The 20,439-nt window shown below is 53.2% G+C and overlaps 1 protein-coding gene and 1 pseudogene across 2 annotated transcripts in view; one reads left to right on the top strand and one right to left on the bottom strand.

Moving 5' to 3' along the window:
• STK24 (serine/threonine kinase 24) overlaps positions 1-17,861 on the top strand; it is a 112,646-nt gene extending 94,785 nt beyond the window's left edge. For both annotated transcript variants that reach the window (XM_059378047.1, XM_059378046.1), the window contains exons 6-11: positions 5,001-5,186; positions 7,839-7,984; positions 9,770-9,899; positions 10,993-11,061; positions 13,374-13,510; positions 16,797-17,861. In XM_059378047.1, the coding sequence (XP_059234030.1) occupies positions 5,001-5,186; positions 7,839-7,984; positions 9,770-9,899; positions 10,993-11,061; positions 13,374-13,510; positions 16,797-16,833 (705 nt within the window). In that variant the 3' untranslated portion in view covers positions 16,834-17,861. The remainder of the gene's footprint in view (positions 1-5,000; positions 5,187-7,838; positions 7,985-9,769; positions 9,900-10,992; positions 11,062-13,373; positions 13,511-16,796) is intronic.
• Positions 860-4,736, bottom strand: LOC132002932 (small ribosomal subunit protein eS1-like; annotated as a pseudogene).
• Positions 17,862-20,439: the final 2,578 nt, after the last annotated feature.

Raw genomic sequence — 20,439 nt, 5'->3', positions numbered from 1 at the left:
GTCTGAGCAGGGTCTTGGCTGAAGAATGTTAATTCCCTCCTACCCCCCGCTTTCTTTGTAAGGTTATTATGGTGGTGTGTTAGCAAATGGATTGGACTTGTATGAAAACATTGTCTCTGTTCGATGTCTCTTTCTCTGTATTCGTTCATTTGGTTATTGCTGTAGTTGTGCCCAGTGCTGAGTAATTTACATCTTCAGTGAGTGATTGCAGTCCTGGGTGGCTCTGGCAGAGAGTGGGGAGGGCAGAGGAGTTGTGTGCAGAAAGTCAGAGCAAGCTAGGGAAAGCTTCATAGACATAGAGCTTTGCAGCCCCTCAGAGATGAGGTGGGGTGGGTGTTCAGACCCAAGTCTGGTGTGGGAATGGAGTGACCTTTGCATTTGGATTTTAGATTGTGGTGAAGAACGTAGAAGGGGGTGAGGCTGGAGAAGGTGACTTGGCCTGCTGACTGAAATACCCCGCAGACACTGAGAAGCCAGTGTCCCTAGTCTCTCGTAAATAACTTTTCCCTTTTTTGGTCTCAAAAGCAGTATGTACTCTTTAATCTGGAAAATGTTGGGAAAAAGGAGATAAAAAAAGAAAAACATCTGTAGACCTACCACCCCAGCACAGGCTAAGTTATTTTGGTGTCCGGTCATCTCTGAAATAACTGTTTGCCATCTAACCATGGTGAAAAATGGAACTAGGTGATATGTTGATGGAAAAAAATAAGATTGTTAAAGATAAGGGAAGACTGGCAGTATTAGCCCACCAGTTTTTGGAATCTGTCTGGTTAGCTTGTCCATGGCGGCCTGTGAAAAGCAGGATCAGAAGCTAAAGATCACAAATAAGATTTTTTTGTCAGCATTACATGTGTGAATTTTAAACAGATTGTTGGATTGGTGGCTCATATCCATTGGCTCATTCAACTTGATCACTGGTCTCAACCCCTGTAGCTTTTCCAGAATTACTGCCTTCACCACGAATTGCTATGAGTTTTCCTAATTCAAAGTTGGGACTTTTTCAGCATTTTTACTTTCTAACCAAGACATTCATGGAATGGATAAATGGACTGACAGGCCTTTTCTGTGTCTTTTGATGCTTTCTGGAATCAATGTATTGACCACTTCTTTCAAGTCCTTTGCAGATCTTGGGGCTGTGATTTCTATCATCGTTTTCCAAATTTAGCAGACCTGTTGGTGATGAGCATAAGAGGACTTCTGAATCTGATTGTTGCCTTTTTTTTTTAGCAAAACCAATACAAAATAGACAAAGTAAATAACCAATAGTCTTGAGTTGGGCATGCGCTTTGATCATGATCTGGTATGTTTTTTGACCGTGGAGCACATTTTGTCCTGGGTAAGACGCATGCCATGAAAATCAGGCAGTTTTTGTCTTGAATTTCCTCAGTAATTAGCCTGAATTTTCTAAGTGCACCTTCATCATTCTGCAGATGAACAAGGCTTCCTTTAGAAACGCAGCCCTTAGGGAATCGGATGTGAGTTTGTTTCCCGAGTCCCCGTGACTAGTGTTTTCCAGTGTTTCTTACATTGAGCGTAGCTGGTGCTCTCAGATCACACCAGTCTGTCTTGGGAAATGAATCTGCTGCTTTCTTCGCTCCCTTTTTGCTGCTTAAGGCACTGGTTCTTCCCAACCACCATGGTACTACCCAGGGAGCCAAAAGGCAGGATTCTTAGTTCTTTTTTTCCTTCCTCCTTCTCTTGATTATAGAGCCTTGCCTATGGTTCCTTTTAGAATATTTTCTGCATATAAATTTTTTATAGCACTCAACATTGTGTTGTATCTGCAGATCTGCAGCCAGCTTACTTTTACTTAATTAACAGGATATTGCAAAGATCGAGAGTGTTGTCTATTCATAGCAACCTAACCCCTACCGAGAGGAGTCCCTGATCTTCAGTACCAGAGAACTCTGTGTCGTCTCTTAGGAGCATGCTATGGGAGCTGTCCATGCGGGAAGTCAGTCTGTTTGCAGGGGTCTGTGTGTAGTTTAGAACACCTGCCCTTACAACTTCTGTTGGGCCCATATTGAAAACCACTATTTCTTTTCTCTTAACATCTAATTTTCATGGTTTTCCAGATGGCAATAAAACAGGTCTCCTCTCCTACCTCAGTCTTAATTGCTTTGGAAAGTAAGTGCCCTTCCCCCACATAACTTTTATTTTAATACCTAGACACGTGTTCTCATCTGATGCCATATTTCCCAAAGATTTCCTAAGTACAGTAATGGACAAACCCCCTCACATTCGTGATTCTCTGCCCCTGTCACTGTTGAGCGTGCGGTGTCGCAGTAAACGTGTTAGCGCAGCTTCATCCTTCTTCTAAGATTTAGTGGAAGCGATGGAATATTTTTGGCAGCATACACCATCTTCTAAATCTAAAATTATTTATTTAGGATAGAGTCCTAGAAGTGGAATTTACTGGTTTTAACAAGCTTGGGTGTTCTTACGGCTTTTGCTACATACTGCCAAATTGCCACCAAGTTTTCCACATTTGTCGGCAGGATAGGAGAGGTCTAGAGAGGGAGCCTCCAGGCAGGAAGACACTTAGGAGCCCCCCCAGAGAAGCCCCAGGAGGAGAGGATAGCTCCGAACCCAGCCACGGGCAGGAGGGACAGGGGGCCCCCAGTGTTGAGAGGCTGGGAGCCACACCCCTGGCCCTGGCTGGTGGAGGAGGATCCAGAGAAGAAGGCACGAGCTGGTGCAACACACAGGCTGTGGCTCAGCTGGCAGGATGGCACGCGTTTTGCTGGGACGAGGCCATACTGGCTGACCCTCCCCGGGGACTAGGGGGGAAGCAGGAGGGCGATTCCTGAGCCTCTCTTCTGAAGACTGTGGCATGGCTTGCAGGCGGGAAGGTGGCCTCCTGTGGGCTGCTGGCCCGTGCCGGCTTGTAGGAGCAAGTGCAGGTCCTTGAAATCTTGGGACTCTCTGTCTCTTGTCCAGCCGGGAGCCTGCTCCGCAGCCCTCGGAGCTCTGGGGACATGAGCATAGGCTCATGGTGAGAGGCTGTCGGCAAAGGCCACCGTCGGTCTGGTGTTTGGATTATGGTTTGTAAGTGGCTGTGGGGTGCTTGGGGGTCGAGAGGTTGTCCGTCAGGGGTCCGGGGGGCTGAGGCCCTGTGGGTGCCAAGCAGCAGGCTTTGCATAGAGCAGCAGTTTTCGGGAAGTCCCAGAGGGCCTGAGCAGGCAGCCAGAAAGGGGGGGGGGGGGGGGGTGCTTTTGTGGGAAGAACTGTTGGGAGCTGTTGGCACATGAGGCTGTGCGTTCCCCTGTTCGCGTATCCCTCGCTCCCTGTCACTGTGCACCTGCTCCTGTCCTCCTGCTCCTGTCCTCCTGTCCTCCTGCTGCCGCTCCCTGTCACTGTGCACCTGCTCCTGTCCTCCTGCTGCCGCTGGCAGCGCAGCGCCGCTCACCTGCCGAGCAGCCTGCCTCCTCCTGGGTGCAGGGACTCTGGGATCTGTCACGTTTGTACTGACTTTAAAAGTAATACATTCCTATTGAGCTAAAGCAGAGTCCAGGGAAGGAGCATGGGCAGAGGACTCCTGATGCTGGTTCTGGAGTCTGATCCGTTTGTGCAAAGAATTCAGAACAAGACTTGCTGACAGGCCTGTTTTCACCAAGAAGAGAAGCAGCAGAGCATGTGGTGGTGCCGACCCCGCCGGCTGCTGGCCAGGGAGATCGCAGCGAGGGTCTGTCCTGCTCCCTAGGGCTGTGAGAACACAGCAGGTTTTGAAGGTTGGGATGTCGGGGTCCTGCCGTGACCTGAACCATGTCTCAGCCTTTCATTTCTTTGCTGTAGAGGGAGGGATCGAGTAGGTTCTGACTTTCCATGGGTTTCCCGTGCCCAGTGACCAGGGCAGAAAGGCTGTGCGAGGCGGGCTTCGTGTGGATCCCGATTCAGTAAACCGACCGTGACAGTACTTTCTTCAAGAGTTGAGGAAATTTAACTATTACAGCATATTAAGTTATTATTAATTTTTAAACTGTTCCTAATTTTAGGTCTTGATCAGTAGTATAGAACCCTTGCTGACAAGCTGAGGTCGTCAGGGGAGAATGTCAGGATATCTTTGACTTTTAAATACACTGTGGCAAACAGTAGACAAAGTCCATATGGCAGATTGTTCATAATCATTAACTTCATGTTAGTTCTGTGAATATTCTCCTCTATTAAGATTCTGGTATTATTCTCTACTTCTGTGTGTGTGCGAACGTTTCTGGAAGACACCCGTTCTGAGTTCGGGGCCCTCTGTGAGGCACCCTGCTCAACCTCCCCGGTATTATTTCCATTTTGCCGTTGAGGAAACTAGGCTCACAAGTTAGATTTTTTATTGTTAAGATTTTATTTACTTACTGATTTTAGAGCACGCGTGAGAGAGCATGGGTCAGAGGAGGGGCGGAGGGAGAGGGAGCGGGAGGCCGTCCCCATGCCAGGCCTGCCGCGGGGCTCGATCTCACGACCCTGAGAGCACTGCCTGGGCTGAAACCAGGAGTCAGACCCCAATTGACGGAGCTACCCAGGCGTCCCGGTGAGATACTGTCTCCTGTCGTAAGACTTTGGTTGTGGAGCTGGCATTTAAACCCAAGTCTCTGAGGCTCTTAGCCTCACAGCTGTGCGTGGTTGTAAGCAGGTTTAATGGGGTGAGTTGCAAACACCCCTCTGTTCCAGACGTGCCCGCTCTGCTCACTTCTGGCGAACTGTCTCGTCACTCCAGGGATCTGAGTCACCATGGAGTGCCTCATACTCCAGCAGTAAACGGAAGATGAATGATTGTAAAAGCCGCCTTCAGTGCAGAACTAGAAGGTGGTCTGTGTATTCCGTTTTCTGCTGTGTGTCGCCTGTTTTGAAATTATACCAAAGGCTTATCTTTTTTGTTTTTGCTCAAAAATAATTATCTTTTTCAAAACCTTAGAAGTATGTTGAGATGTATTTCTTGTTTTTCCTAAGAAGCCTATTTACTCGAGCTTATTCCTTTTGGTATCTCTAAAAATGCTTTGTTGTTGCAGGCAGACATCTGGTCCCTGGGCATAACAGCCATCGAGCTCGCGAAGGGGGAGCCCCCTCACTCGGAGCTGCACCCCATGAAGGTTTTATTCCTCATTCCAAAGAACAATCCCCCGACGCTGGAAGGGAACTACAGCAAACCCCTCAAGGAGTTTGTTGAAGCCTGTTTGAATAAGGAGCCAAGCTTTGTGAGTTGCTCAAGCTCGGGGTGGGCCCCTCTTTCTGTGTGGCCAAACTTGGTCTAGAGCCATCTTACTGGAATTTCCTTAATCACTCTTGCTGTAGTCACCATCGTCTTTATGACCGCGTTCTCTTTTTTCTTCTTCTTTTCTAAATGGATGCGATTGATTTGAGTTGCAAATTTTTTTTTTTTTTAAGATTTTATTTATTTAGGGTAGAGAGAGTGTTTGCACAAGTGGGGGGTGTGTGTGGCTGGGGGCAAAGGGAGAGGGAGAAGCAGATTCTGTACTGAGCGAGGACCCTGACTTGAGGCTTCATCCCAGGACCCTGAGCTCATGACCTGAGCCGAAGGCAGAGGCTTTAACCCACTGAGCCACCCAGGCACTCTGCAAATGTTTTTATTATTTATCTTTTAATAAACAGAAATCTACTTATTTTCTTTCAGATTTCCTAGCATTTCGTACCTCATTGAGCCTGAAGACTGTGCTCCTTAATATTATATGTGGGATCATAAATTTTTAATGTGTATAGTAAAAGGTCAGGCTATTTTTAGCCGTTTTTAGTAATCGCAAAGTCTGGCCAGAAAAATAATGGCTAAATGTGTCTTTAAAGTACATGTTTTCAATTTCTTCTTGGCATGTGGTAGGAAAGAAACGATAAATTACGAAGTACGCATGTACCACCCACCTTCCCCCTACCCCTTCCTTTTTTACTTTTGTTTGTGTGTAATTGACTGGCAGAGCCCTGTGGCCAGACGAATTCTCTCCTGTATAGCCTTAGCTGAATTCTCTCCTGAATTAGGATGCATCTCTGAAAGTTATCTTTGTATTTTGGTGTTACGTATAGGACCATGTGTCTTGGTTTGTTTCTGAGTCTTCTAGCAGTGTTGGCTGAAGGCCAAGCTAAATCCACCCCCCCCTTTTTTAAAAGATTTTTTTTTTTTTAAAGATTTTATTTATTTGTTTGACAGAATGATAGAGCACAAGTAAACAGAGCAGCAGGGAGAAGCAGACTCTCTGCTAAGCAGGAGGCTGATGCAGGGCTCGATCCCAGGACCCTAGAATCATGACCTGAGCCGAAGGCGGATGCTTAACCAACTGAGCCACCCAGGCGCCCCTTTAAAGATTTTATCTGTTTATTTGACAGAGGGAGATCAGAAGTAGGTGGAGAGTCAGGCAGGGGTGGGGGAAAGCAGGCTCTCTGCTAAGCAGAGAGCCAGACTCGGGGCTCGATCCCAGGCCCCTGAGACCATGACCTGAGCTGAAGGCAGCGGTTTAACCCACTGAGCCAGCCTGGCGTCCCTGAATCCCCTTCTTAACTCTTATCTAAGAATGGGTGACTAATTTTACAAGAACACCATGGTTTTCTAGTATGCTCGTTTTGGTAAAGGAATGAAATGGGGGATGCAGCATTTTCTTCGAAGCCCCGGGGAACGTAGCCTGAGATCGCCTGGTGGGCTTCATTAATGCATCAGGCGGGGGGTGGGTCGCTGCTCCATCTGTCCACGGCGCTCTGGACGGTCTGGCATGATGTGAGTCCCTAGCCACAGTGCGGAGGCTAGGAAGCACCCAAGAAGATACACCCCCACACGTGTGCTCATCTTTCCATTAAAAATGGATTTCTAGTGTCTGCATACTTGCCCAGAGCACACATATCCACCTCTACCCTGCCCGAAGCACACTGAGGAAGAGGACGAGAAGCTGAGAGTGTGAGCACTTTGGAGACGCTGGGAGTTTCCCAGGGAGTGAGACGGCACCTGAGGTGACCCAGGTTTCCTGTGGGCTTGAATTTGAGCCACACGACTGGCTGTTGTGAATCAGGCTTTAGTAAGTGGGACCTGAGTCTCACTGGCCGTGTTCCCCCCTCCGTCTGCTCTCGTTTGGGCTGTGCTTGGAAAGTGTGCTCCTTGCCATCTGATTTGCCATCCTCGAGGGGAAGGCAGTTGCCGACTTCAGAATGTGCTGTGTGGTTTTGGCCATTCAGAGCCCAGGATCTGGACGAGGTTCTCACCCCAACCCCAGGGCGAGAGACAGACGGGGGAGGCCAGCACTTGTACGTGGTGAGTGAGGGCACCCGGTACTCTTTCGGCGTCAGAGAAAAGGGTATATCTTGGTTCCTTTCTAGTTTCCTTGCGATGTACCCCCGTTACCATCTATCCACTATTTTGGGGAGGTGGAGCCAAATACTAACACAGAAAGTTAACAAGGTAGCACGGAGCATATGTTTTCTCTCTTGTCAGCATCTGTATGTAAGTATGTGTGTGCGAATGTAAAACAAAATATTTTATAAAAACTGGGAGGTATATTCTAGCTGTCCTAAATGATCTCTGGAGTTCTCTGACATGTTTTCCGTGTCAGTGCGTCTTCCTAGGGAAAGGCTTTTTGCTTTCGCTGGGTGGTTCCCCGTGGCATGTCATGGACCACGTCAGACACTAACCGCCATGTCCACACTGCACGTGGATTCCCACCCGTGGGTGCTGGACCACTGCTGTTGGAATCCTGGCTTTTGTCAGGGAAACAGACCTGGAAGCAGAACTCGATCTTTACATTTTAGTGTGGGTGTGTGACTCTTTGAGGCAGAAGTCTGTCTTTTGGGGTCGAGTCAGAACACAGGGAACTTCATCTCCTGCTTCCTGTTCTGTCTGGCGGCTTTTTTTCCAGAGACCCACCGCGAAGGAGTTACTGAAGCACAAGTTTATAATACGCAACGCAAAGAAAACCTCCTACCTGACCGAGCTCATCGACAGGTACAAGAGATGGAAGGCCGAGCAGAGCCACGAGGACTCGGGCTCCGAAGACTCAGACACGTGAGTCCCCTCCACGTGGGCGTGCGGGGCGCGTGACCTGGGTTGGGGGTCTCCCATGGGAGCCCTGTGAACGGGTCATGTTTGGGTTTGTTCTTCTCTCTCATCTGGGGTGGGATTTTCTGTTGTTATTTGTGGATTTCTTTGTTAATTTTTTTTTAGATACACCAGGTTGATGGTGATCTTTGTGTCAGTATGGGACAATTTGGGGACCTTTTGGCCTCTTTCTGTTGCTAGTGGAGTTTCCAGGAAAAATCTCTGTGAAGGAACTAGGCCTGGTCTCCTTTTCCTTTTCTTTTTCCTGCCCATAAACTATCGGTCAGGTCAGGTGTGACTGCTTTACATGTATCGCTTTTTGACGATACAAATGTACGTCTTTGTGATTCCGTGTTGTGGTGTGGTCGATGCTAGGGCTTTAAAGCCGCATACCAGAAGTTCCTTGCTGAAAACTGGTGTCAGGTTACGCATTCTGGAAGTCTTTTAGCCAAAGAGATGGTTGAGGTCTGGGAGTTGCTTTGGTGTATGTGTGTGTGTGTCGGGGGGCGCTGGGCCGCCCACTCCGGCAGGAACGAGGGCGTCACGAGTGGAAGTGGGCCCCGCTGTGGCACCTCTTCTGTTCTCCCTCATGCCTCGGCTACAAGTCCAAGTCGATCACCAGACCAGGTCCACGCACCAGGCTGGTTGAATCAGTTTCTGGGGGCGAGACCAAGCGTTTCAGGGTCACAGGAGCCAAGAGTGAGAACCGCTGGCTCAGGACGCGGAGAGATGAGGGTGGTAGCTGTGGGGACAGAAAGGTGGACCGGCGGCCCGAACGTGGCCGTGGCCTTGAGTGAGGGAAGTGGAGACCATCCAGACCTCGGCGTGTGGGTGGGTGTCGTGGTGACCAGAGAAGCAGCCGGGCGGGGCAGGGAGGAGGCCAGGGCACGGGAAGCTGAGTTTGGGGTGGGACATGTGTGAGGTGCTGGCAGGATGGTGTAGGGGCGCATTGAGGTGCGGGGTGCAGGTGAGGCGTGCCGGCTGCGGTCCGGGATTTAGTTACAACGCTGTGAATGGTCGTTGGAGCCGTGAGAGTGAACCGTGTCACCCACCCAGTGGGCCGACTGCTGGGAAACGCCAGTGTAGAGGACCGAACTGTGGGTGACCATGGCCGGGGCGATCTGGGGGCAGAGACTTCGGAGGGGAGCGGGGATGAGCAGGAACACGGACCCGGGGCTCCAGCAGGCGGAGGAGAGAGCAGGAGCCCCCTCGCGCAGTGTCGTGCGGGCGGTCGACGGCCTTGGTCAGGGCAGCTGCAGGGACAGGGTTGGTTTTGGGGTGAGGGAAGGTCAGAAGCAGAGGCAGTAAGTGTAGCTGACACAAAGTGTAGCTGACACAGCCAAGAAACGAGACTGCGGGCCGGCTGTGGCTGCAGGGGTCGTTGCGTTGCGGGAGCCAAAGGGATGCGTGTCGGGGTGTTGATGGGAAGGTGCCGAAGGGGAGAAAAGATGCCCTCTGAGAGCGGGACTGTCAGTGGAGCGCGGAGCGCAGGGTGGTCCTGCCGGGGAGCGGCCTCTCTGGGGTCCAGGAAGTGGGATGGCGGCTGTGGGTGCGGCCGGTGCCGTGGGAAGTCAGGGAGCGCCGTGGTGACGGTCTCTTTCCTCAGGGCCGGGTGGCAGGGCCCGGGAGGGGTGATGGGTGACGAGCGGGGTTGGGAGGTGTGGAATGTGGGGTGGCTAGCAGGGCTGCGGGGGGCCGGTCTCGGTGCAGGGATGTGCACTCGCTCATGGAGTTCCGGATTTCTCTCCAAAGGGAGACGGATACGGACAGCCAGGCCTCTGGAGGCAGCGACTCTGGGGACTGGATCTTCACTATCCGAGAGAAAGATCCAAAGAGTCTTGAAAATGGAGCTCTTCAGCCTTCGGACTTGGAAAGAAATAAGGTAACGCTGGCTCCTACCACAGTTCGTCCCCACTCACCTCTGCAGGCCTGCTCTGTGGGGGGCGGGGTGGGCTCCCTGGGGTAGCGTGCTGGGGGGTCTCGCTATTGGGGACCCATAAGGACCCAGAGAGTCAGATCCGAGAACCCGGCCTCTGGTCTGTACTGCAGGCTGCTTCCTGCTCTACAGAGCCTGCTGTGTCCCTGTCCCCGTCCCCCAGCCCCCTCCCCCGCCATCGGCCTTTCCTGAGGCTTGCACATAGTGGGGGGCGGGGGGAGGGCATCTCACCTGTGAAGTGACATTCAGACTCTGCACGGAACTCTGTTTTGTGTATTGGGGTTACTCAGAAAAGATACCAGAATTTTGGGATTAAGGTTTTTAGGATCTTAAAAATAAACATAGTGCTGTTGGTACTTAACATGGGACTTTATTTTCATTGGTTTTACGCCTCTTTAAGTTTATGAAGAACTGTGTTTTTGGAGTTGCTTTAAAGCACCGTGGTGTAGTTTCTGTCAGGCAGCGTGGACCAGCGGCTGTTCACAGCTGTCCCCTGGTGATCCTACAAGTCTTGCTGTGCTGGGCAGATGGGAGTCATTACAGAGATTGCAAAAGTAGAAAGTGGGCCCCTGTCCTGTGATAGTCACTTGCACCAGCCAGCTTTGATCTCATTTCCATTTCCGGAGTGTCGGTAGTCAAGTCCTGCTGCATAGACCGCGCAGGGGTGCGATTCGGTGTCACCGGCCTCTGCACGAGGGCCACTCCTGGGACCTCTCGGGCCTTTGCACCTAGAGTCCAGGTGCCGGTTGGCCCAGCTGCATGAGTCTGGCACATCGCCGCAAAGAAACATTGACATTTAGTGAAAGAGCGAGACACTCCCATTTAGCTATCACAGCAAGTGCCTCGACTCCTGGGTTGTGAGTTTGAGTCCCACTCTACGTGTGGAGACTACTGAAGAAAATAAAATCTTAAAAATAAAAGCACAGCAAATAGCGTTTCAGACTGTATGCTGGCTAGCTTGGTGCCTGTCTGAATTTTCTGCGCTATTGAATGTGAATGTTAACTACTTACTTCTCATCACCTTTTTTTCTTCCCTAAGATGAAAGACATCCCAAAGAGGCCTTTCTCTCAGTGTTTATCTACAATTATTTCTCCTCTCTTTGCAGAGGTAAGATACCCCGTTGACGTGTGGGGGGTGGGGGGTGGCGCGTGACAGGGACGTAGTGGGCTGCAGGGTCCTCTTTCTGGGACGTGTCGCCAATCGAATTCGGGAGGTTAGAGCCAGTGGGCACCAGTAGGTGGGGAGTCGGCGTCGTGGTCCCGTGAGGCCGCTGGGGTTGGCACTGGCTTCCCGGTGCCCCTCCTGCTCTCCTGGGCAACGGCTGCTGCCCGGTCCTCCTGGGAAAGGTCACTGTCGCCTCCTTGCGTGTGCTGGCCCCGCATGGCTCCGGGAGTCACCAGGGTGAATTTGAGCTTCTGTCGCACTGCTCTCCACAAAATCTGTTCGGTGTGGCCTGACGGCTTTGCATCACACAAATTGATGGCGATGCGGAAGTGTAGAATTTGATTTTAAAGGAGATACCAGATTTCGCAGAGACCTCCTATGCCCTACCGTGCCCCCATAGTTCACTGTAATCCCATAGAAGTCTCCTTACCTGTTGTTGGGCCCCCGGTTTGTTTCCCCGGTGGGGAGCCCGCCCTGCCTCCGGGAGGTACGGCATTGTGCAGTGTTTGCCAGAATAAAGTTTACGAGAATGAAGGTTATTCTTCATCTGGTTAGGAGGTGATTTGAAAAGAAGTTGGAGATACCCTTTCTGGTTTTTTTTTTTGAGTCCCACAGGCTGCCTTTAAGGTAGTCCAGAATGAGCTACACTGGTCCCATGCTGAGCCTGGGGTGTAGAGTTGAAACCACTGGACACGTGGGTTTGTGACGGCAAACTGAGTGACAGAGGGCAGCTGGAGGCCCTCTGTGTCACTCCCTGGCTCTGCCCTCGGCTGACGTTTCTGGGTGCCTGCGCTCCTCCTCTCCTGTCCATAAGACACCATCTCACTCTTCATTATGTTGTGTGGGAGGGCGGTCTGGGTTTTCAAGATGTTCCCTCGCTTTCCTGTTAGCCTGCCATGGGCGCTTCACTAGGATCAGTCTGGCCATTAGGGAAAATGATAAACGTATTTCTTACTTTGTTTGAAGCCAGGTATTTTCTACGGGGCATATGAAGAAACAGTGCCGAAATCATTACTTAGAATTGGTGAATTAGTCCTCACTGTAATATTGTTTAGATTTTTTTCAGCTAAGCTGAAGGTAAATTCACGGGTGTCTTGTCTAAGGTGTTTTTATCAGTATACATCATTTTATGGAATTCCAATAAAAATAACAAGGAATCATTATCCCCGTGTCTACAAGTGAGGCTGTCCCGATGTCGGAGTGTGCATGACAGCTGATAGAGCCCATCCGGCAGCAGCTTTGGGCAGGGGGACTTGTGTTGGGGGCGCAGGGCAGGGTGGGCTGGAGAGGGAGACCGTTGCAGGAAATGGGAGAAGGCAGAGAGGTTGGGCGCTCGCGACTTGTGAATACGGTTGTATTAGTTAAGTGATCAGGAGTCCTAGGTGGACACCGGTGGCCGCCTCCAGGTCTGCCGCAGTCTGTGGGGGGAGGAGCACAGGGAGAGCACGCTGGGCCATGGCCTCCCACACCAGGCCCTCCGAGTCCTCCATGTGTCCCTGCCACGGGGAGGAGGAACCAGCATGGTCAGGATGGGCCGACCAGGATGGGCTGATGCTGGCAGTGATGTGTTCATGGGAGTTTGCAAAGCCAAAGCCAAATGTGATCCATTTGTTAAAGGCGACATCAGGGAGGGGCTCCCACCGCGGGAGGCTCGTCGCGCCTGCTGCCTGTGACTGAACCTGAACGGCCCTCCTTGTCCTGCGTTGCTCCGGGAGGGGGACTTAGAGCCGGTGGTGGTGCTCGAGGACACTGCTGTGATTTCTTGTGAGGGGTGGGAGGCTCAACAGGGACACCAGATTCCCAGAATTTAGGCTGGGTGGGGGTGCTTGGTTGTATGAAATAGAGTATTTTGACAGCACTGTGGACCAAAAAGGCTGTTTGCTGGAATAAAGGACCGACCTGTGGGAACCAGAGCTGAGCGGTGGGACAATGTGTTTCTGGTGTCGACGAAGGTCCAAGTGGAAGAAGAGGGGCGGGTGTCCTGTCGGGTCTTGAAAATGTGCCCAGAAAGTTGTCTCTGCTCTTTCCTGGCGAAGGTGGCGATTTAGGTCTAATGAATGCCGTTTCCACATGCACTGTCCCCCCGAAAGACACTCACCAGAGGGAGTGCAGGCTGCCCACAGCCCAGCCCGAGCTCCGCCAGGACTCGTGTGCCTGGGGCGCAGTGGGCCTCACGTCGCGTCCCTCCTTAGAGGAGGTTCCCCTTGATTCCTTCGCCTGTTCGGGTCATGCTCTTCTCGCTTGTGTGTCTGCAGCTGAAGGAGAAGAGCCAGGCGTGCGGAGGTAACATGGGGTCCATAGAGGAGCTGCGCGGGGCCATCTACCTGGCCGAGGAGGCCTGCCCCGGGATCTCGGACACCATGGTGGCCCAGCTCGTCCAGCGGCTGCAGAGGTAACTGCCCCAGCCCCGTGGGTCAGACCATGCCACGTGTGCCCCCTGCCTTTCCTGGTCTGTCCGAGGGACGCCCGGCAGTCCTAGGTCGCCTTGGCGCTTTGCTCCTGGTCTCCGGCTGTTTCCTTCCTGGCCACACGGTTGAGGCAGAATCAAGTCCGAGAAGACTTCAGTTCTGAGCTCTAGATGTCACTGTGAAGGAATGACGGGGTCTGGGATGCCCAGGGGAGGACCACAGACCATGCGCTTGGAGCGCTTTCGTGGGAACACCCAGTGACCTTGTGACCCTATCCGCTCCTAGCGATGCCGCCTGTCTGCTGGGGGCGGCGTATCTTCCCTTCTCCGGGTGCTTTTCTCCTCTCCCAGGGTTTAGGGACTTAGGACACGGGCACCTTCTCCTGAGCTTATGCCCGTGCTCACGTCTGCCTTGCTCCTGGGAGCCTTGTCGGGACAGCTGCGCGCTCCCTGCCCTGCCGGGGGCTCTGGCCTGAGGGGGCAGCAGCAGAGGGGGGCAGCGATCGGGCTCCCCCCACCCAGTCTCAGGCTTGTTCTAGGAGTTCCCTGGTGGAGGCCACTCCCACGGCCACCCCCACGTAAGGGCAGTCCTTTGGGGTTGCTGCGGAGTGGAGGTGAGCTGTGACTCGAGCTCTACTCCACACCCCCAAACCGTCACTCCCCAGAAAGCTGGCTGGGTCATTGCTTTGAAATTCCCCTTCCGGGGGAGTTGTCCAGTGACTGCCAGAGGGCAGCCGAGCCTTGATGAGAGTAGAGCGTTTCAGGTCTTTCCAGAGACACTGACTTGACAACGTGTAAAGAATTTAGGGGCGTGTTGGGTTGCTTTTGCTTCTTGGCAGTGATGATCCAAGGGGCTGCCCTCTGGCCCATGAAGCGTCCTGATAAAGTGGGATGTGGGGGCACAACCTAGTCACAGCACCGCACGCGGTTCACGCTCCTCTGCCCCGGCTGCGGTGTAGACGCCATCCCCGCACGCCGACCCGCCCTTCTATGCCGGCAGCACGGTAGGGCCTGTTTACCGGCCGCCTTGATATCTGAGGCGAGCGAAGGAGTCCGCTGTAGTCTTTGGGTTCATCCGCTCCCCGCTGTCGGTACTCACGACTTCCAGGCATAAAGGAAAACAGAAGTCAGGACGGCGGGACACACACAGTCGGGACAAGCTTGTCGTACCCCTCGGGGGTGTGTGCGGGGACGTCCCTAACGTTAGTGTGTCCGTGACTCTTTCATCTGGGCTGGCATCCTTGTTACCGCACAGGCTTCCCCACGACCGAGGAATGACTTAATGGTCCATTTTTCTCCCTTCCCGAAGTGGCTCGGGGGCTGGTGCATGTGTTTGCTGGTAGGGGAGCCTGCAAGTGTCCCAGCACTCAACGAGGAGCCCGCCGCGCTGGGAGGGTCCTTTCTGGTTTGCTTTTCTGCTTGTGAAGGGCCACTCTCAGGACTGATGGTTTCCACCCTGTCCCGAGTTGCCTGAACTGGTCAGAGGGACACACGTACCTGACTTGATTTCCCCTCTGCTCCCCGGCCCTTGGGCGGCCAACACAGCTGGTCCGGCCCCGCGCTGCCCGGCAGCTGGTGTGAGCCACACTACACGGTCCAGGGCTCTCTGGTCACCTCCTGAGGAATAGTAAAGAAGGTGCCAGTGAAGTTAGTGTCGTGATAGCTCTTGAACCCACTGCATCCCAGGTCTTTCCCCGACGTGTCATCAGTGAGGGGTTGTTTCCCGCGCAGTTTGGCATCTTTGCGGACCGGCATGTTTCACACTCAGCGGCACATCTCGGCGTGAACCCGCCATGGTTGGTTGTGACCTCGGCAGCCGCCGGCTCAGTCCCACCCACCACGGCCCACGTCACGCGGGGGCGTGTACTTTGCTGTGATGCATTAGGAAACGCCGAGTCCACAGTCCTTCTCGTCCCCACGCCGTCTGTCTCTCCCGCTCTGCTCTGTGCCGTGCAGACTCTGCAGCCAGCGGTGACGCGCTCCAGGGCTTCGGGGGTCCTCCGCAGGTCCCTGCAGCTGGAGCTCTTCTGTGTGTGCCCCACCCAGATGGCCCAGACCACGGTGGCCACAGCTGCTGCTTCGTGCCCGTTTTGCTCCGAACGGCATCGCTCTGGTGGATCAGTCACCTTGGGGAAGAATGAACCGACTTTGCCTAAAGCGTTTCAAAGACATGTATCGTAATTTGAATTATCGTGTGGACCCTTCTGTGTGGCATCAAGTCCTCCCGTGGCGCAGGGAGTTCTCCTTCTGGAAGGAGGCTCTGAGATCTGTGGCTACGGCCTGCTTTCCCACAGGGTCCTACGTGATCCTTTGTTCCCCGGGAGACGGCCCAGTATTGTAGACGCCGCAAGAGCGGCTCTCGGCCAGAATGGTTGAGAGCACTTCCGATAAGTGTGTCCTCTGCCCTCGCCTGTGAATGGGGGTCAGTGTTGAGGTCAGGTTGGGCCTTGCAGACACCCCCCCTTTCTGTATTCCAGAGCGAGACAGTACCACGCAATTATCAGAAGCCGAAGAAGGCGCCCATGACCCCACTCAGCCTGGTCACGCCTCCCGGTGGTGCTGGGTCACGGGGTCCGTTGTGTGTAAACCATAGACGCCAAGGTCATGACCTGAGCCAAAATCAGGAGTCGGACGCTTAGCCGACTGTGCCTGCAGACCCCCTATAATTACAATTTTTAACTGTTTTTTCAGTTTGCTGAATTTACTTAACCCTTTCTTTGCTCTTGGACATCGGAGTTGTTGCCTAATCTTTCCAATGACAGAAAGCCCTAAGAGACCTCCTTGTGCAAATACAATGCTCCTTCTCTGGACAGTCCAGGGACAGCTCCAGGAAGTGGATTACGTGTGCGAGCAGCAGTATTCTTGTGGCCTGGAGAGGCCTCCTGTGGCCATGCCCCAGCCAGCCGTGTGTGCGCCCTAGGGGTCGCGCGTGTCAGCGGGTGCTGCCCACTGGGCAGTGTTAGAAGTGCACTGTAAGCACAACTGTCCCATCTTTTTTTCCTCCCAGGAGACCAAGCGCGCTCTGGCTTGCTACATTCTTCCTGTTTTTCCACTATCTAACCGACGAAAAGTGGGGTCAGAATCATGACTTTCTTAGTTCTTATGAATTCTTTATATAATAATGAACCCATTGATGTTTGCGCCTCTAGATTTCTTTTATGACTTGAGATTGCCTAGTAAACTGGGATTTCGGTGCTGGTTTGACTTTTTGCACGGGGGTTACAAAAATGACACACATTCACTTAAATTTCTCTTGTTTTTCTTTCCCTAGATACTCTCTAAGTGGTGGAGGAACTTCAACCCACTGAAATTCCTTTGGCATTTGGGGTTTCTTTTCTTCTTCTTCCTCCTCCTCCGAAAACGTCCACGAGAGCCTTTGCTGACCCCGCTGCTGCGGTGTGACATCCGGGGGCCCCCCACCCCCGACCCCGGCCGCGGGTGCCCACCATCCTGGGGCGCACGGCCCCCCCCCCCCCTCGCCGGCTTCCGCCCGACGGACTCGTCCTGTGGGCTGGGGAGGGTCGGCTCCTGCAAGCGATCATTTTATTTTCTCGTTCGTGTTTTTTAATTTTAGCCATCGTGCACATATCAAGGAAAGTGTCTTTAAAAACAAAAACAAACCCTGAAATGTATATTTGGGATCCTGACAAGGCAATTGAGGACATGAAATCTCAGGTACCCTGCTTTAAGTGGGTGACTCCCCCCGCCGCGGGAGACGGAGTATCGCTCTGGTGGGTCAGTGTACAGATTTGTATATAGTGTCATTTTTACGGAAACCCTTTTGGCGTGCATAAGGAATCACTGTGTACAAATTGGCCAAGTGCTTCTGTAGATAATGTCAGTGGAGTAAATATTTGACAGGCCATAACTCGAGTCTATTGCCTTGCCTTTATTACATGTAAATTTTGAATTCTGTGATCAGTGATTTGGGTTTTATTTTGTATTTGCAGGGTTTGCCATTAATACGACTTCCTGCCCCCCTCACGGAACACTCCTCTTTGTACCTCCGCAAATGCAGATCCCCTCTTGTTTGCCCGACGGCCCTTTTGGTACACACACAGGTTGATTTCCTTCCATTTGATGGTACTATTTCTTAGCGTTTTAAATTGGAACATATCTTGCCTCATGAAGCTTTAAATTATTATTTTAAGTTTCTCCCCGATGAAGTGCTCTCGTCTTCACGTTTGTTTGAAATCGTCCCACGGCCGGCCCCGCGCCAGCTCTCCTGTCCTTCCCAGTAGGATTTTCTGTCGCGCCTCGTAGTGGAATCCGCATATCATCTTGCCCACCTAAAAATGTCTGAATGCTTACACGAATAAATTTTATAACACACTTATTTTGCACATTTTTCCTTGAAACGTGACTCTTCAGAGGGCAGTGTACCTGGTGTGTGTGTGTGTGTGTGTGTGCGCGCGCACGCGTGTGACAGCGAGCGAGCGCGCGCATGGGGATGTTTAGCACTTCCAGAAAGACGTGCCCACATTCAAAACTCTTGAGTGTCCTGGTCAGCTCCCTGTGTGACTTTCAAAAAATTGGCCGTTTAGAAAATGGAGCTGGATACTACTTATTTGTGAAATTGCGCTCTCTTCCCAGGGACCTTGATTAAGGGCAACCTTGCTTTCTTAGAGGAGCCGGGGCTGCTCTCTGTCAGCCGTGGGCCTGTCGTTCTCCTGGCCTGTGGCCTGGTGGGAGGCAGGCGGAGTCCTTTCTCTGGGGTGAGACAGGGAGTCGGCAGCGATTCCCGACTAAGTACACGTGGCTTCGTGTGGTTTTCGTGGGCACAAATCATCGTCCTCTTGCAGGCGCAGCGGCCCTTGCAGGGGCAGACAAGGGAGTTTTGGAAGCAAGGAAGTTACTGGGTCACCTTTGGGATGGAGGGTTTGCTGTCTGGCGCCCCAGAGGCCTGGGCCACAGGGAGGGGAGGCAGCCTGGAGCTAGAGAGGGGAGCGTGCGTGTGCGCCGTCTGGGTTTGGTCATGGACTGCAGCGTTTAAAAGCCTACAATGAATTTTTTTTTTTTTTTAAACCAGAATCTGAATGATTGATTGATTTCTGTAAGGGATAGGTTTTGATTCGGGGAAATAGAACTGCATCGCGGATCGTTATCTTGCGTGTTCGGCGGCGGCAGGGACTTTAACTTGCACGAGAAGACGTGAGGCTGTTCGCGCTCTAGGAGTGGTTCGTGCAAGGCAGCGCCCCATCTCCCTGTGCGAGGCGCATCTGCTGCGGGACAGTCCCATGAAGCAGTGACGCCGCTTTCTCCGGAGGGTGGCAGGTGCTGCCCTTCAGCCAGCCGGTGTAGACGGCCGCTGGCTTACGGTCCCGCACCTTTGCATGTAGACGGTGACCTTGAGACGACACGCTGGAGCCGGTCTCCAGCGCAAGGAGTGGTCACGCTGGCAGGGAGACCGGATTCCAGGTGAGCGGATTGACCCATGGTTGGCACAAGGCCCACAGCCCCCAGACGGTCACAGCGGTCAACAGCGGCGCCCCCCAGGGAGAGAGAGTCATTGTTCTGGAGCCTACCTGAGCACCTTCTACTGACGAAGCCTGCTGGGGGTTGGTGGGGGGAGTGCTGTGAGGAGCTTGGACAAGGGGATCTCGCCCCCAGACTCTCCGGTCTGTGGCCACGCAGGCTGCGGTTGGCTTCTCGGGGCCCGTGGGCCGTGTGCCCTTCCACGGGCTGCTCCGCGAGCCAGGGAGGCTGGTGGCGGCATGGCCCCGCCATGGGGGGCCCTAGCGGAACCTGGGGAGAAACCCCGCCACCGTGCAGCCAGACCCACAAGGCTGGCACCTGGAGGCTCCCTGAAGCCCAGACGCTCCCCACCCCGGCCCCCAGCCTCACTGCTCAGATTGTCCCTGGCCTGGGAGAGGCTTTGGGCAAGCACAGCTACCACCTGGCGGGACCAGAGGCAGTGGGCTATGTGGTTGGGTTTTCATGCCTTCTAGCCATTCTGTCGTGTGTCCTGGCTGGCTTCACAAGCGAGTGGCCACCACAGGGGTTCGGGGGCCTCGGCACCTCAGAGCTGGCCTCGTGACTGTTGTGATGTAACCACAGGCCACACGCCTTCTGAACCCAGCGGTTTGCCGATTGAGTTAGTCTTGTGTCCAGTGCAGTTCTTCGTGTAGCGTTTTGTACTGTTCTTTTGGCAAAACACGGTCCATTTATGAGTGTTTTTTTCTGTTCCCTTAAACAAACCGCAGCTTCCGTATTTGTGCTATCAAATACGGCAGTAAATGGAGAGAGTGCGGTGTGGCGTGTGTGTGAGCACTGGGACTCTGTCGTGCAGGGGGACTGTGCAGGTGAAAATCCGAGCCCCCGGTGCCATGGTGTCAGGAGGTGAGGAGGTCAGGAGAGCGAGGGCCCATGATGGGACTAGTGACTTTCTAAGACGGGCCCCCCCGAGCCCCTCCTCCCTTCGGCCCTGTGAGGACACAGGGAGAGGACAGCAGACTGTGACCTGGGAAGGCTGTCACCAGACACCAGATCTGCCGGTGCCTTGGTCTTGCACCTTCCTGCCTCCAGAGCTGTGAGATGCGTTTCTGATGTTTCTGTTCGAGTTGCCCGAGTGACCTGAGACACTGGGTGTCTCTGAAACTCCCCGGGTTCCTGGTAGCTTGGGGGTGGTCTCCGGTGCCCACAGGATTTGCACTTAGAAGTCCCAGGGGCCCACAGAGGTAGGAGTAGGGCAACATCAGCACCGAACCGGTTTGGACTCTCTGAGACACTGAACTAGACCCCTTCCTCCCCTAGCCTATGGAAGTCAGTGACAGGTACCCTGGGGGGGGGGCATCTTCCTGAGACTGCCTTTGTCCCGTCAGCTGCACCTCCGTTCCCCCTCCTGGGGAGTTGGTCCTGCTGCTGGGGTGTGAGAGAAGCCATCTGGGAAGGAGTGGCTGGTCTCCAGGAAGGAC

Source organism: Mustela nigripes, chromosome 15 (assembly GCF_022355385.1).
Source record: "Mustela nigripes isolate SB6536 chromosome 15, MUSNIG.SB6536, whole genome shotgun sequence".
Taxonomy (NCBI): Eukaryota; Metazoa; Chordata; class Mammalia; order Carnivora; family Mustelidae; genus Mustela; species Mustela nigripes.
This window is presented reverse-complemented; position numbering and strand designations above follow the sequence as displayed.